The 17,500-nt window shown below is 40.2% G+C and overlaps 1 protein-coding gene and 1 non-coding gene across 2 annotated transcripts in view; one reads left to right on the top strand and one right to left on the bottom strand.

Annotated features, from left to right (window-relative positions):
• The window catches only part of LOC138059450 (intraflagellar transport protein 140 homolog), a 32,364-nt gene that overhangs the window by 4,783 nt on the left and 10,081 nt on the right, over positions 1–17,500 (bottom strand). Inside the window, exons 13-30 of the mRNA XM_068905062.1 lie at positions 16,388–16,515; positions 15,685–15,802; positions 14,642–14,923; positions 11,785–11,872; positions 11,056–11,099; positions 9,213–9,436; positions 8,068–8,245; positions 7,881–7,964; positions 7,466–7,572; positions 7,295–7,390; positions 6,502–6,634; positions 6,340–6,411; positions 4,960–5,031; positions 4,781–4,854; positions 2,767–2,821; positions 1,952–2,134; positions 1,496–1,693; positions 970–1,182 (exon numbers count right to left, since the gene is read on the bottom strand). Of these exons, the coding sequence (XP_068761163.1) occupies positions 970–1,182; positions 1,496–1,693; positions 1,952–2,134; positions 2,767–2,821; positions 4,781–4,854; positions 4,960–5,031; positions 6,340–6,411; positions 6,502–6,634; positions 7,295–7,390; positions 7,466–7,572; positions 7,881–7,964; positions 8,068–8,245; positions 9,213–9,436; positions 11,056–11,099; positions 11,785–11,872; positions 14,642–14,923; positions 15,685–15,802; positions 16,388–16,515 (2,349 nt within the window). The remainder of the gene's footprint in view (positions 1–969; positions 1,183–1,495; positions 1,694–1,951; positions 2,135–2,766; positions 2,822–4,780; positions 4,855–4,959; positions 5,032–6,339; positions 6,412–6,501; positions 6,635–7,294; positions 7,391–7,465; positions 7,573–7,880; positions 7,965–8,067; positions 8,246–9,212; positions 9,437–11,055; positions 11,100–11,784; positions 11,873–14,641; positions 14,924–15,684; positions 15,803–16,387; positions 16,516–17,500) is intronic.
• On the top strand, positions 3,882–3,953 carry Trnam-cau (transfer RNA methionine (anticodon CAU)). Its single transcript has one exon. It is a non-coding gene; the product is annotated as a tRNA-Met (tRNA).

Below are 17,500 nucleotides of genomic sequence, written 5' to 3'. Positions count from 1 at the left end.
AGTGACGGGACAAACTTGAAGTTTCCCTTGCTACTTAGGTTTCAAAAGAATACCCCCACTCGTTTGTGCGATTTTGGGAAGACCACCAATCACTTTTCATAGGAGTCTACAGTCAACTCTCTCTTAGCGGACACCTCTATAAGACGGACACCTGGTGCTGGTCCCGGCCGTTTCTTAGTCATTCTACTATAACCAAACTCTCTATAAGACGGACACCTCCATAAGACGGACAACGGACACTTGTGAGGTGCTGAATGTGAACGCAAATTACGATTTAGGGAAGAAAAATTCTTGTACGTGACTCTTTTTAACACCAGACGTTTAATTGACAGCTCTTATCTTGTCACAGTACAAGTTAAAATTAAATCAGTCATTGTCCCATTCAAAAAATAACTTGGAGGTGACAACCGTATTGTATTGTAATCTAAAACAGGTAGGTTTCGTTCAAGCAAATAACTTAAAACAAACTTTAAACAGGCGCGTATTCACTGTGCACAGGTTCAGCATTATTATCTTAAAATTCCTGGGGTCATGCTACGTCGACTCTCTATAAGCCGGACACCTCTCTAAGACGGACAGCTGAGGCCGGTCCCGATGGTGTCCGTCTAAGAGAGAGTTGTCTGTATAACAAAGAGCGCCGCAGAACTTCTGTAATAGGTCTTTGTCACGGCATTTTCAAGACCAAGCTGTTTTAGACAAGTTTATAAGGGATTTCGACAAAAAAGTCTTCCCATAAAGGATTTTTTTCATTTTCGCCAAGAGCTAAGATACGAGGAACTTAGTCCAAAAATGGGAGGTCGCCGACTTTGATTTCGGAGGGAAAGAATTTGATCAATCTGTCATTATAACGAGATGTATTCTCGTCAACAGGACAATCAAAAACTCACACGATAGAAGTAAAGTGTGAAAGAAGAAGTTTTTGCCCTCTTAAAGAAAGGAAACCCTTGTTGCACAGACAACTCAACATACCTGAGCACAAGCATCATAGAAACTGGCCAGCGATTCCAGTGCTCGTCCCTTAGTGTAGAAAGCGATGATGTTTTTCATGATCTCAGGATCCTTCCGCCAGTCAAGCGATTGCAGATAGTTTGCCGCCATGACGTAAATCTCCTTTTGCCTGGACACTCCAGCAAAGAAGATGATTTTCTCCGTGTCACCGGATTTAAGCAGAGACTTCATGGCCTGTAAAGAGGAAGACAAAACAGATTCTTATTTTAAAAAGGTGTTATCAATAAATCAATTAAAAGGAAACTATAGCAAGCAGCAAAAGAGTTAATAATGGAATTTACTCAGGGTGAATTACTATCAAAGGATGCGGATTTTTGTGTTCTGTGCTATGATTTCTGTCTATTTTGCCAGTTGACACTTCAATAAAGTTCATCATCACCAACATAGGTTTTGTGAATTAATCGATATTCCATCGCTTGGGGTAGCCCTCAAGTTCCCACTCGATAAGAAGAATTCATGAGTGGAAATATTCTTTTGTGTACTGTACCTTGATTTTGTTTCCAGCCTGTGTATATTTCTTCGTAGCAAGGTGATATGATCTTTGGTGCATACAGCAGTCGGCTATTCTCTCTAACATTTTTTTGCGCATCTCTGGATCAGAGCCTTTAGGAAGTGTCATCTTCTCTGCCAGTTCCTCTGTGATAGTAACGTTATGCCTCATGCAAAGATCCAGTGCCTCTGAGAACTACCAACAGGAACAAGAAAGAGAACGGAAGTGTCCGATTAAAATGCGCAGTCAAATGGATACCAATGAACCTCTTGGAATATACAGAAGTTTAGCATTCGTGACAGACGTATTTCCGGTTGTCGCTACACTAGATGCCCGAAAAATCGTTTAGGCGGGAAAAGCAATAACCGGAAATCGGTCCATCATACAGGATGATTTCTGTTGACTTACTACGTTTCAAATAAGATTTCAAACTTCATTTGCGCTAAAACGTACCTTTTTGCCAACAACTAGCAGTTCAACTGCTTTGTCGAATTGCTCGTGTTCTAAAAAGAACTTGGAGCATTTATCCAGCATCTCCGGGTCCGTGTTTTCGTCCAGGTCCTCGGCTATCACTTGAAGAGCTGCAAACTGTTGCGTCGAAAAACAAAGATCTAAAGCTTTGTTGACATCACCACCCTAAGACAAGCAAAAAAAGAGACAAAGTTAATCTCGTTTAAATGGCTTGAAAACTGATTCTCTGATGTTGGTAATATTTCTTGGGTTAAAATGTTAAAAGTTCTTTTTTCTTCCCCAGAGAATATATCGTATTCATTACCTTCGGAAATTAAACTTTCTTGAGTTAACTATAGTCCCCCACTATTTTCCCACCACAATAAAACATGATCGGTGGCGTCCGCCTCATGCTTAGCTTTTACCCTGGCTAAAACCAGACAATTTTATTCATCGATGTAGACTGCGAGCATCTTTCTTCTCCCACCTTACGCGGCGATCACCAGTATCTTATAAAAGCTGCGCAGGATCGAAGCCCAGGCGTACGCCACGCGGGCTGGCAGCGCGAGAACGCATCAGTATTACCCAAAATTTGCATCATGATCTCATTTCTACCTGCGCGTACGATCGGCGACTGCTTGCAGTATATCCTCGATCGAGCAACCCTATTCGAAGGGTTCCACAAAGTTTCAAATCTAGGTGAGAAAGGGTCTGTCACTGCCACAGAATCTAGTTCATATTGGTGACCTTCAAGAAATTTGTGTGTTAATCAGAGGTAGAAAAAAGTGAGAAGATTTATTTTTCCATTGAGATAATACCTTGTGATAAAGCATAACCGCCTTGTCCTGCATATTGGGATGGTTTTCATAATACCTGTATAAATAAAACAGACTCAAGTGTATTCCACCGAAGTCGGTCAGGCAAAACAATAGAACAAGTCTCCAGTTTGGAAAAAAGGTTTCGCACGAATTGATAACAAATATATCTCTATTGGCAATATTTGTAGCGCAAAGATAATTTATCGGCGGTTAAACACACGAAAGAGTATCAAAGAGAGTACCCGTATTCATAAATGGCGGCTAAGTAATTATTCTTTTGTCTTTATGCTCACCATCCTCACCGGCCTCGTTAGCGCGAACAAAATTTAAAAACATTTTTGCTCCAAAGTGAGGCTAGAGATGATGATTAGCACAAAGACAAAAGAATAATTTCTTGACCGCCATCTATGAATACGGTCTATTCGCTACAGGGTTTGTCGTGCACGAAAATCCTACGAGGCCTTCCCCGCTCGTTCGCGTAATTAATCTCGGCAGCTTTAGGTGCAAATTCAGGTCCTAGAAAAGAAAGATCGCTAAGAAAATTCGAGACCAAAAAATCGGGCTAACCATAAGCTGACAAAACTGTCACAGAACGAACTCGAAAACTGCACCCGTTCTAGTCTACAGTATTTTACACAGATCAAAAAATATTTTCGCAAATGAAACTGGTATGTCTTCTAAAAATGGATGGATTACGACAAAAAAAAATTACTTTATTACGGTAGTGTACCTTACGACAGATTTCAATTCTATTTCTCTAAAATAAAACTTTTTAGATCGTGAGATGACACAATAAAAATCTCGCAATAATTTCCGAGTACTGAGGTTTCAGCAAAAAAAAAAATTCTGCGACAAAAATAACAAATGCGCGATAAAAAACAATCGATTTTTTTCTCTGAAAAACATATCTATTCACCGTAACGGAGTCATTACTTGCCACACAGAGAAACTAACTCGCAAAAATCATCAGTTCTAAACAATTCTCTGTCTGCAAACAAATACCTTTGCATAATTTATGCAAGAATGAACCAAGCTTGTGGATGATGCAATAACAGAGTGCGTTGCATCAGAACCAAAGAATAAATGTAAAAACGTCTTCCTACAAATCATTAAGCAGCAGAGTGGCGCAGTGGAAGCGTGCTGGGCCCATAACCCAGAGGTCCGAGGATCAAGACCTCGCTCTGCTAAATTTTTTTTTCTTTCCACAATTATTTTTCTCCCGAAATAAGATTTTTACACTACAGGAAACAACAAACAAATGATATGTTCTGCTCAAACAATTACCAACACAGCTTTGAGAACCTAAAATTCAATTTTGTGAATGAGAATGGAGAGCAAGATTTCACGAGTTCTCATCACAGGCGGAATAGAAAATACGGAACAACTCGATTGTCCATGAAACCTTTATCAAATACCGCTCAAATGTGTGGTAATAGTAGTATGAATTCTATACAGCATATTCCTTATCATGCATTTGCTTCTTTTGCGACATAGAAAGGTAGATTACAGGTCACATAACATTTCACAAAGCAGCCAGGGACTGGTTGCTGGAAGCCTGGTGAGCGCTATCCGTTGGTTAGCCAGGTCAGATTAACTCTGGCCAGGTGGACAATCAAACATAGTTTCACGCTGTCCCGGCTGAAAATGAATCCAACCTGCAAAGTCGCTTCTTTCACAGCGATGATCTATCAGACATCACTCAGGGCGACTGGATTCCGTTCCTCCTTTCGAAGATGTCCCAAAAAGCCATTTGTACTAAAACTACGTTTCAGAAATTCGAAAACGTTTGTAAATCACAGCGAGAAAAGGAATTGCCAACATTCTTCATTCTGAAACAACGGCAATTATGGCTTTTGAGAAAACAAACGTCTAAATCAAGGAAGCCACAGGGTGAGTTTCATTTCCCTGCGAAATTGGTCAGTTTTTTATCTACACACAGCGTGATCCATTTGCTTTTATCAATGCATTTGATACATCTAAATGAATAAATTCCGTACACCAGATGAACACTAACCTCGCAACGTCTAGCATGTCTTGCGGGGAACTGAGTAGTGCAAGATTCATAAGTTCATTGTCAAGACCATGTTCCTACAAAAAGACGTAAAATACTCATCACCTAAAGGGCCAATTTAAAATAAGTTGTTGGGTTACTTTGTCTGCAAAGTGAACAAACACCTAATTCTTGCCCCTTACCTTTGCAAGACGTATAGCGTTGCTGTAACAATGAGCACGGGTGTAGAAGTGAATAGCTTCCCTAATTTTCTCCTAAAAATAGTAAAGTCATCAGAAGCAAACAGTTTGTCACTAAGAAAGAAAAAAACTTGAGTAATTGGGCAAAAGAGTTAAGAAAAACGGGATTTGCAAAGCAGATTTTCAAAAAGACGCCAAAACTTTCTTTTACTCAAGGAGGATAACCCGGATTTGCGCGAAAATATTTCGTTTGTTGAAGAAAGGTTTGCAGTAAAATGGGTACCGAAATTCACATTATCGACAAATAAACGCCTTTATCCTTGCCTTAGAGGCAATACAATTGGCCCCACCAATTTTTTACCCATTGATATACTCTGATACTCTCATACAGTAAACGAAAGTTTCATAATGGAATAAAGTTTATGTACATGAAGACTTCCTCCAGAATCGAACGAGGAATTGTTTGGAATGTGTAGTAAACAAAAAAATGCGCTATCTTCCCTTACAATTTGAATTGACAGATACTCTTAGTGATATCAATATTTTCAAAGTTTTCAAATTGGATTTGTCTAAACGCCAGTTCAAATTCGGGAACTTCTAAAACATCACTCGATCGTCCCTGATCCCCGGTTGGCTCAGTAGGTTGATAATCGGACTACCTTGGTGGGGTTGGTGAGTTCGACTCCGGAGCAGCACTCGGGGTGTCTCAATAAATAAGGAGAAAGTGCTGGCTTTGTAATTGCATCCGCAAATTGTTGTTTCAAGTCTTGTCGAATAAGGACTATAAAACGAAGACCCCATCCCACAACCCTTCAATGTTCATAAATTCCGAGAGACGTTAATGATCCCACACACTACGGGCGCGTTCGATTGACCCTATTCCGGAATAAGAATACGCGGAGTGATGATTTCAAACATTATGTGCGGCGTTTTGCAGCAACAAGGATAATAAAGCTTTGTTTAAAATAGCATTTTAGCAGATGTTTGACAATATTAATATGAATCTCCGCAAAAACGAAGGATTTCTAACTTCTATTCCATGTATTCCTATTCCGGAATACGGTCAATCGAACGCGCCCTTCATTTCTTCGAAAAGAACAGGGCAAGGAGTTGCCGCTGTTGTGGTCTGGCCTGAATGTGTCCCCAACCAGCGCCATAAGGCGCTAGAACGCCTACTCACGTTCATTAAGATTGCGACTGCTTCATTGATTGATTCAAATTAATTGTGTCCGAGATCGTGCAATCTCAACTGGCTCTGAAAATAAAACGAGCCCATCACAGCGCAAGGAAAGCGCGTGAAAACGCATCCCAGCAACTCACAATTGGTCTTGTTTTTCCTCTTGCATTAGATAACAACGTGAAGAGAGATGTTTCCACACTAACCTGATTTTCAAACTGTCTTGCGAGGTGGTACGAAGCCGCTCTGTCGCCAGTATCGTTACAGATTTCGGCGGCCTACAGACGTAAAATTGCAGGGGTTACAATATAGTAGAAAAGAACACTTCGTAAACTGATCTGCGGGGCTTTGTAGCGAGGCGTACTGACCTTTTCCAAGTTACCGCAGTAGCAGTAGACTCTGACAAGTGAAAGGTTATCCCGAGCAGCTTCGTAAAACTGCAAAGCTGTCTCCATCTCGCTTGTACTCTCCATGTACTGAGCCCACCATTTACGAAGCTCTCTAGAGGAACAAATAAATAAGAACAATTGCGAATATGTCGCCATCTGACAGATCAGTTTTTGCAGTATGAAGAAAGTTCGTTACCTGAGCCTAGTTAAATGATCTAGCTTCCACAGTCTCGTATAACTCTGTGGCGGAGAATCCGAACTGGTAATCGGAAGGTCGAAGGTTCTACTCCTGGAAAGGGGCACTCGGAATTTTTCCGCCGAGTATGTCCGAGTTCATCATTTCATTAAATTTCTCCGCTGTTTTGTGATTGGCTTAAAAATCTCGCACCATATTTCCAATCAATGAGAGTTACAGTAGAGCGAGTTTCAATCGAGTGTCGTAAAACCAAAACCAAAGTAAACAATCAAAACTCGAAGTAATTACACGTAGCCGACACAAAGCGCGGGAAAATGTGCACGCGCGAGCCACGATTGGTTTTGGTTTCACTTCTGATTGGTTGAAAAAGTGGCGCGAGAACTTTGAACCAATCACTGAGCTATCACTGAGTGAAGTAATCATAAACCAAAGCAATTCGCTAATTACTTCCGACACTTCCCACTAATTACTCCCGCGCTTAACGCCGGCTGCATGCAAATGCTGTGCGTTATGATTGGCCAATTTAAGAGCCTGCGACTGGCGTGATTTTTAGAGACACTAAAAACTTCCACGTACTTGTCTTTTGTCTTCAGGATGTAAGCCTCTAATTGCTGAGGTTCCTCCAGCAACATTCTGGGAACTTCAAATCGATGCGTGTCCGCCTTCTCAAAACTAAAAAAAAATGAGAGTTTTTAAAAGGATTATTGTGACAGAGCAAAGTAGAACACTATAGAATTTTTCACTCACTTGACGATAGCTGCCGATATGTTTCCAGTCGATTCAAGATGCTTGGCGTAGTTGTAGTAAGTTGTTCGTAAATGGATGCGATCTTGGAGTTCTGCTACTTCAATAGCCTGAGGAATAATAATAATACACAAAAAGTAGAGTTGTTACACAGTTTATGGATATCAGCAGGGGAAGAATGGTTTGAAAATGTCGGAAAAGTCATTGCAGTGAGAGCTTACGAGCAAAGCGCGAAAAATTAAATCACTTTAAAAAAATTCGGATTTGTATTTTTGAGCTCTGTCTCTCTCGCTGCACATTCGTTGCACGTTTTCCAGCGCTTCACACTGGTAGCATAATTTCTCTTCGAAAGAAATTCTTTACATTATACTGATCCGATTGCCTTGGTACGAAAGAAATTTCTTAAAACGATTCCAACCTTGGTCCACTGATTAGAAGCTTGATAGAACTTGTTTAACAAGTCAAAACGGCCAGAGTTCTTTAGCAATTTCTCTGCTTCTTCCTATTGAAAGAGAAGTCCAAAAGATACCATCAAGACAACAAATTAATATCAATATGCGCGACTGACTGCAAACGACGAAACAGAACAGAACTTGTATACTCACTGTCATTCCAAGTTGTATGGCTAAACAAGCCACTTTGGCGTCCAGTTCTGGTTCAGTTTGCGATTGTCTAAGCGCCCTGGCAGCTCGAGCGTTTCCCATATTTCCTAAACACACAGTGGCTACATCCAGTCGCTTGGTCTTCACACACATGCGTGCCATATTTTCCCACACTGACTCGCTGCCAAAGAACAAAGATCAAATTAAAAAAATGAACTAAGCTCGAATAACAGTGAAAACTAATTCGCGATGTGTTCATTCTACCAGGCAACTAAGACTTTCCCCGAAAAGCGATTTCAGGTTTCAAGGCATGATATATAAAACAAGGTATTCAATTCTCAATCGACAAAAACCAATCCAAAGATCAAAGTTACCGAAACTGCAAAAACGCGAGACGAGCATATGGAAAGCCATAACTTTCTTATGTAATCTTTATTCTTTTGGTCTTGAAGTTTTGTCTTGTGGTATGGTTTGGTCATTATGTGACGAGGTTTAATGGTTACGTGTTGTGTTTGCATCATGATGTGTTGAGATCTTCTTTTGACGTGCTGTGTTTACATTTTATGAGGTGAGGTTCTCTAATGACGTCGACTTTCTCCCTTTACGTGGTTACAAACACAGCACTTCAAAAGAAGACCCCAACATATCATGATGCAAACACAACACGAAACCAGCAAACCTCGTCACATAATGACAAAACCTCACCACATAATAATGTTGCAACAGTACACTATGACAACTCTAAAACATCAAGACAAAACTTCAAGACCAAAAAAATAAGGTTGCATAAGAAAGTTATGGCTTTCCATTCGAGCATGCCAAAACAGGGAGCTCGTTACTTGCAAGGTCGTATTTTTATCCTGTAACAGGTGGATATCTGATAGAGTCTGAAATTGCATCTATTTGGACTGCGTTTTCTAATTCGAGATGAAAGGCTAGGGATCATCAAAATAAACGAAGTTCATCAAGGCTTGAACAGCGATGATCACTTTCGCTGAGAATTACAAATCCTTTATCGCATAGTATCGAAATCTTAGTTGTCACGGAATTTCACGATTGTTAGCACAAACCAAGCTTCGAGCAAACCCGGGCCTAAATGCTAGCGAAACAACAGGTTTCAACCTGGAACAAGGATTAGAACAACGAACCTCTTTATGAGCTTGATGGCTTTAAAAGCTTCATCCATGTTACCAATGGCCGACAGATAACTGAAATTCATCATGGCCTTTCTGGCTTCCTCATCGGCATTTTCCAGTCCGATGAAATCTCTCATGGTGTGTTTGGTTACCATGTGATGTTTATCGGGCAGAGGAATGTTCGTTGAACCATAGGACGGCGGATTGGCCGGTGGTGGACCCTCCATTTCACTGCTCTGTGGATTTCAAACACAGCAGTAGCCTCAATAGCATGAAAAAAAAAAATCAAAACGAATTATGGCTCTAAAATGAGGCTTGCAAAAAAACAGACCATAAGCGAACGATCCAATTTCATCAAGTGAAGCTATGATCCTCGCAATTATAAACGCAATTTTAGCAATTGCGCAGAGAAGCCTGGAAAATTCAGGATTTCAACGGGGTTTGGGCCTGTGACCTCGCGATACCGGTGCGACGCTCTAACCAACTGAGCTATGAAGCCACTGATGTTGGGAGCTGGTCATTTGCGAGTTCATATGTTCCCGTGATGAATGAATCAACGAACGAAGTGATATACGACATGAATCATAAGCCGTGTTCACACTCAACGTTGATTATGATCAACTGAAGTATATAACAGGCTATCATACTCTATTCAATTTTATTCAATTATGGTTCTGTTCACACCTGCGAAAATTCAAATAAAATAGGCAGGGTAACCTCGCAATGTGAGACAAAATGACGCCCTATCGCGTGGCTGCCACGGTTATCACCACCATGCTTGAGGCGAGAAAAGAACCAAGGATAGCTTCCGAGAATAGCAGAAGGCAAATCCAAATCTTCGCTCCATAAAGCGATTAGAAGTTTCGTCAGCTCATACCACCACTTCAATTACGCACTGTAATTACTTCAAACAACCTCAAGGGGGTTGTTTAAAGTAATTATAATCCACTTCTCGGTTTTCACATGACGTCACGGCCGCCATGTTAGAGCCCCTAGACAAAGAAAGGGCGGCCATGTTGGAGCCCCGACCAAATCCTCTTTGAATTCAACTCTATTATTAAGCAAACTTTTCTTTTGTTTTCGTTGAAAAACATGGCTGTTGATCACGTGAGTGAAAACCATTAGGCCATTTCCGAGTTCATGTCTGCCTCCTCTTCAAAGCGAGTTTAAGTGCGAAGATTTTGTGATGGTAATTAGTTCTACTTTACATATGAATGAAAAATAATTTTCATTAGAAAAACTTCGCACTTAGACTCGCTTTAAAGAGAAGGCAGACATGAACTCGGAAATGGTCTATTATACACCCTTTTAATTTAAAAGTCTAATATATGCCGTTTTCCGCTAATGACGTCGAACTCTTGCTTTCAAATTTTATTTAGAAATGTACAAAGGCCTAAAACTTTTCCGATTTCTTTTCTTGTCTGAAGCCTTTGTACAACATTTCTGAATAAATTTTAAAAGCATGAGTTTGACGTCATTAGTGGAAAACAACATATATTAGACTTATTAAAAGGGTGTATATTAGTTGATATGAACCCATGTCATATTTAATTCGATTATAATTCGATCATAATCAAAGCCTAATGTGAACACGGCTTTATACTGAACTACGGATATGAAATCAAGTGAAATATGATCCTCGCATTTATGAACGCAATTTTAGCAATTGTGTAGCCTTCTCAACGCAATTCCTAAAATTGCGTTCATAACTGCGAGGATCATAGCTTCACTTGATTTTAAATCCGCAGTTCAATATGTGATTCATTTTATAAATCATGTCGTTCGTTGATCCAATTTTACTTTCCATCTTAAATCTAAACCTTAGTGTGCACGTTTTCAGGCTGTTTGCACTTACTTTTTTCACAAGGAAGAAGTATGGAACCTGAACTCCAAGTAAACCTGACAATACGAAACAGAAATTCGTTAACAGTGTGAACATGAAAAAATATATTTGTGCCTTTTATTTCATAACAAAATTACCCTTGTGGGTAAATTCATTACGAGCCCCGTGCATTGCAAAATTGATTAGCTCGGCCGCTCTTCTCATAACTTGTCTGGCTGTTAAATGTTATTCTAAAGAAAACGTTCATTATGCCTGGTTGTAATAGTGTGTGTTTGCTCATGTGACCTGTTGCCACATTTATTAATTATTCCCAAATGAATATTTCACTCCTCCAACACGGCCGCTGTTTCAGTGTTTCTTAGTTTCAATCCTCGAACATGGACACCCTGAAGCTTAGACTTTCTCAAAGTCCGTTTTCATGTGGTACGCGGCCGGGGGGACTCCGTCGCTCGCTTCGCTTGCTCACACTTGTGTCCACAAGTCGACTTGTTTGCAAGTCTACATGACGTTATGTGAAAACACTCTATACCCCTATGGGGTAAGACCTCAGAAGAACCTCGGCCATCCCTCCAAAATTAAAGCAAACTAAGCGGTCTTTCTGCAGGCACCGAAAAGCATTGTATTTTTGGTCACTTTGGATTAGTCTTTATTTGGAGTTGTTTTGTTTGACGTCTTTTGTTTCTTTTGTTTTACGTAATCTCTGCTCCAATAACTGCAGAAGGAACCAAATTAGGAACTCACTGAAATAAGCCGAGTCGATTGGAAAGAAGTCTTGTAGTAGGATTCCATTCTCTGGGGTGCTGAATAATGATATTACCAACACATCTCCCTTTTTACAAATTGAGAAAAGAAAAAAAAAGTCAATAAGTAGTCGCTGGGAGCAATAATAACAAAAAAGGAGATTTACAAAATAGTACTATTCACAAAAAATAGCTCGTTAAAAAGAATATAAAAAAATTTAACAAGGAAAGTAACAATTCATATCATCAAACATCTTATTTTCATTGTAAGTTTGTTTTAAAATCATTGTTCATTGTTCAGAATAAAAGAATAACAGTAACAATAATAGTAATACTAATACTACTACTACTTCTGCTGCTGCTGGTAATAATAATAATAATAATAATAAACGTTATTAAGGGTCTAAGTCTTCTCGCACTGGGGCACTAACAGGCAACACTGTAAATTGAAATCAATACAAATCAAACGAATGGTTTTTTGAGGAGAGGAGAAAACCGGAGTCCTAGAAGAAAACCTCCCGGGGCAGAGTAGAGAAACAACAAACTCGACCAACAAATGACACCCAGTTTAGGAATTGAACCCGGGCCACATTGGTGGGAAGCGAGTACTCTCACCACTGTACCAAGAAGTGATGAGTATGACCAAATTAGGATTTGTAATAGCCCTATAGTTTGTGCAGCAGCACTAACTGTGCAAAAGAGAGTCGCCTGAAGGAGAAGAAGGAGAATGCAACTCTTCATTATAAATAACTAGAGAAGCTACCAAACCAGCTGTTGAATGGTCTTGTGACTAGATGGCTGGGGATGGCGTCGCAAATACCACCCAGAAACAACCAAGAACATGAGGAAAACTTAACTTCTCCACCCTTTGAAGGTTCCCCACTGACTAGTAAATTCGTCTGGCATTAGACAGATGAAAAACTCTAAGTGGACCTGTCCTGTTGTTAAAATAATGAGGGACACTAGTTGACACGTTAATACATCTCCCAAACCGCCTAGCTTCAGTTGGTCAATGCTGGATAGAGCTATCCATCAAGGTTTCATTAGGAGTTAGCTCAGGAGGTTGTCAGGGTTTGGCAAATAAATAATAAGGTAAGCAAAAAAGATGAAAACAGCCTGGCAAAGTCGTAGCAAAAGTATGCACAAAACTGGCCAATTATTATTATTAACTTCTATTCCGGAGATATATGCTGTCACAACAAACTGAGTTATTCACTGGATAGTTATTCATTCAGCAGAGACAATGTAGCACAATCCATCCTTTGAAGAACTAAGGCTTAAACCGGCCCCACACTAGGTGAAAATAGCACGGCGCTATTCCTTTTCCGCCGTGAAGAATTCGCGCGGCGTGCGGAGTCAATTTTCATGTGCATTTGCCGCTACGAAAATAGCTCAGAATATCAAACATGTTTGATATTTTCTTCGCCGCGAATTTTTCTGACGAAATTTTCGCCCGGTGAGCAGACACTGAACAAACTTAGCGCTAGGGACGATAATCTCTTGTCATCACTGCGCATGCCACTTCAGGGTTAAAAGGGCCTTTAGTGATGATGAATCAGTTTAAGTGGATAACAGAGGTGGGTCCAGGATTTTTCTTAGGAGGGGGTGACGTTTATTATTATTATTTTTATTTTTTTATTTTTTATTTTTGCAGAATACCAGTTGTACTAGAAAGACGCAGGTCATCTTGGGAAGGAGGGGGGTGTGCGCACCCCTGCATCCTCCCGATAGATCCGCCCCTGGGTAGGTCAAGAGTAAGGCAAAATACTTTGTGTTATCGAGACTGAGTTGACGAAAAATTTCTTTGCTCTCACTGAATCATTGTATTCGTTTCTTTTGAGGGTACAATCAGTGACTCTACTGTTCCAAAATTCAAAATCATTGAGCTTGAGAAATTGAGATTCTCGGTGAAAAATATGTACTTATTGACTGAGTGGGAGGGCCGGACGGGAAAATATTTGTCCCGAGGTCATGGCGTACGGACCGAGCGCAGCGACCATCGCGCTTTCCCTTTTTTTTTTTTTTTTTTTTTTTCGAGTAACAAAATTCGAAATGTTCACTTATGTCGCTCATTTTGACCGAAAAGTCGGGATTTATATAGCGACAAAGTTGTTTTCTCAATAGTTTTGCATTGAAAGCGCACGGGTCATATGATAATAAATATTAATATTCAAGACGATGGCTTTTCACACTTCGTGTAGGTATGCGGGGAACAACACTGGCGCTGAATACGTTTGAAATCTTCGCAGCAGAATTAGCGTCAGTGTGCGCCTAGTGTGCGGTCGGCTTTAGTGTTTGTTCAGGTAAGAAAACCAGGCAAGTCAGAGAAAAATCAGTGGGAATGAGTTGAGAGGCAGTGTGGCACAGTGGTTAGGGCGCTTGCCTTGAGATCCGGAGATCCCGGGTTCAAGACCCGCCCTGACTACTCGTTGAATTTGATCCTGGTAGTCCCTGTTTCAACTTCCCAGCTTCAATTGTAAATAGACAACTGGTTTCTTGGGATTCTTAACAGTAGTTGTTGTTGTTCTGTTCTGTCGTTTCGTTGTGTTTCATTGGCCCTGAAAAGCCCCCACGGGGAGCGGTCAATTAAGTATGTATGTATGTATGTAGGTATGTATGTTGAGAACAAGAGCACACTCAGCCCACTAGAGACAACCAGGACGTAAAACACATCTGAATTGGTTTGAAGTGAGTCCTCTCAGCAAACTGTGTTGTTCCCAACAAAGAGAAAGACAGAGAGGCTCTTATCAGCCACTTGACACACGAGAATTCCTGACAGAGGTGAGCTTTGGAAAAGATAACATCCGAGGACTAAAGGGTAAAGCAAAAGAAATGCAATGCATCCTTTGTAGCATTACCTCCTTGTTGCCATCCACGGCCTTAGCAGCATTAGCAGGTTTCCATCCAGGGATGTGTGAAACCTCACAGACCAACAACTTGGGCTCTGTGGGGTCCCAGTATTGCAACTGAGGCCTCCTGCCAGCGATTTCTGCGGCCTGCTGTGCTTTGTTCGTTATATCAATACTTTCTTTGTCCTCTTCTTCTGCTCCTGACCCATGGCCGGTTGCAAAGTCGAATGACTGAAATGTGTCTGTCTCTATGTCCCAAACATATATTCTGGAATCCGGAGAGTTACTTGCCTGAAAGGGGCAAAGTGAATTGATCAGTGTTCCAGTCCTTGAACTAACAAAAAAAAAACCATTGCAATATAAAAGAAATATTCCAGCAATAAGGCAAGTCAATTTATTGTTAACCTGGAACATAGTAGTTTCATGACCTACAATAGCTCCAATGAATTTCCTTTAGTTAAGAAGTAGCGCACATACACATGTACAGCTGTAAACTATTAGTCAGATCATCAGAGGCCTGGATCATCATACGCAGTCTGCTCGACTAATTTACAAACTATGCACCTTCATTTCTTTTTTAAGTGTGAGTCACGCCTTGTGTTGTTAGTTTTCGTGGTGGAAATGTTTGTAATCGTGACCCTCCCGTTTTGGCAGTAAACCTCCCATTTTTGGTGAATATTTACAGCCCACACGTTTTTGCTTAATATTCTCCTGGTTTTAGAAACTCTTCAAAGCCAAAAAAACAAAAGCAATGTTCCCTTTGTTTAACCAGTCACTTAAGCACTATTCTTTGCCATTTTTATGTGATTTCTCAACCATTTTTGACTCGCTTTGAAGAGGAGGCAGACATGAACTCGGGAATGGTCTAATGCTCCGGCGACGACCTTTTTGAGCAAACATTGTCCATTCAGGACCTAGATAAACGACCTCGTTTATCTTATTTCGACCTCCTTTATTTATATATTTATTTATTTATCCAAGGCCTACTTCACACGTTATATCTAATAAACACTTTTGGTTAATACAGTCATCCAACGCAAAGTTTGTCTAACCTTATCACACATGATGCTAACTTTGGTGCCATTGCAGTTGCACTTGACAGATTTGAGTTTACCTATCCCAGTAATACTATCTACCAGAGATTTTGGGCTGCAATGTTGTTTGGCTTCTCTGAAAACGAAAATTAACCATTATTGACAAATAAAAATCTTTTGTGGGTGGACTGCCTTCAATGGAGTCGAGACCTTGTGTCGTTAAAGGACTGTGGCACTAAGTTCAGCCAAATTTAGCAACTGTGAAATGGCAACCAAATCAAGGGAATTATAAAAATAAGGAAGAAACGTTTGAATAAAACAGCAAATGCAAAAGGAGGCAGTGATGGGAAAAATTAAAAAAGATTGAAAAGGATTGTGATTGGGGTTTTTGAAAACTGTTCAGCCAAACAGTTTCTTCAAAGTTTATCTCTGTTCTTTGTAGCTTAAAGTATGTTCGCTTCAAAGTCATATTTTTTTGTCATGAAGTTCTGAATTGTGCTGTTTGAAAACATGGACATTAATTTGCATGGCAAGTAGGGACAAGTAATGGTAAAACTACAAAAACTCAAAATGCATGCTATGACAAAGCCCTTTAAGTTGAACTCAACGTATGTAATCAATATGAAAGCCTACAAACAGGATAAAATTCAAACAAAAACCTAAACAAGCCAGAATATGCAAATGTTTCAGTGACAATACTTTTGATGGCCACCGATCCTACCGTCTTGACAAATCCCAGACTTTGATATAACCCAGTGTAGTACCAGCAACAAGAAAGTTTCCACACACATCTAACAGAAAAGGATCTCCCTCAGTTTCAGAGAACTGCAGAATCTGTTTAACTGTTCCCTGTGTGTAAAAAACAGACTGTGAAAATCTACCCTTGAAACCAAAATGACATGAACCTGTAGTAAAACACTGTTGTGCAGGAAAACACAAACCACTCTCTTATCATAACTGTCTTGCATGGTATGCAAAGACAATAGGCCAATATGACAAAAAGACACCTTTCCTCAGTCTGCCCACATTCTATCTTTTTGCTAGAACATTGCCAATTTCTTCAAAAATAGGTGATTTTCAAGCAATCTCTTATGACTGAGGTGACATTGTGAAGTAACTAATGAAAGACCTTTTCAGATTTATCCACCTGAACCTGGCGGCCACGATGTAACCTGTAAGTAGGGTATAGTGGAGTTCACAAAGTCAGCTATGGTACTGGGAAATATAGTTCATTCTATCAGGGTGTTTTCATATCCACAATGGGCGTCAAAATTGTTGAGACACTCTTATCGATTTCAAGCTCGGCGGCGCAAATGGCCCCCTCCCCCGCACCCCCGAGACAATGTTGTGTTTTTCTGTTTTCTACGAGCCTTGTCGACAGCGGTACAACATTGATTAGGGTGGGGGAGGGAGGGGTATCCCGGAAAAATACTTTCTGGACAAGCTTTCTTTGCAAGCAATGAATGTGTCATTACCAGTGTGCTCTGTTGGCAACTGTCTCAACTAATTTTGTCATAAATTGTACAATGAGCAGGGTCAAGAATTTTGTTCCTTACACAAAAAACATCATTATAGAGCAACTAGACTTTTGTATGACCTTGAAAACAAACGTAAAAACAGAACGCAAACAAAAATGCAAAACATTTAATTGGCTTATCGAACAAAAACAAACAAGTGCAAATTTTCATTGGCTTAGCGAACACGGATGCAAACAAAGTCACCTCCCCATGGAAATTTCTTGACAGTTTCTCTTTGATGTCATTTAAAATGCAGTAATGTAATTGGGAAATTGAACTGTTTACTGTCCATATTAGGAGTTTCCTTGGCGGGAATA

Source organism: Montipora capricornis, chromosome 8 (genome assembly GCF_036669925.1).
Source record: "Montipora capricornis isolate CH-2021 chromosome 8, ASM3666992v2, whole genome shotgun sequence".
NCBI lineage: Eukaryota > Metazoa > Cnidaria > Anthozoa > Scleractinia > Acroporidae > Montipora > Montipora capricornis.
Note: the sequence above shows the minus strand (reverse complement) of the source record. Positions and strands in the feature narration are given on the sequence as shown.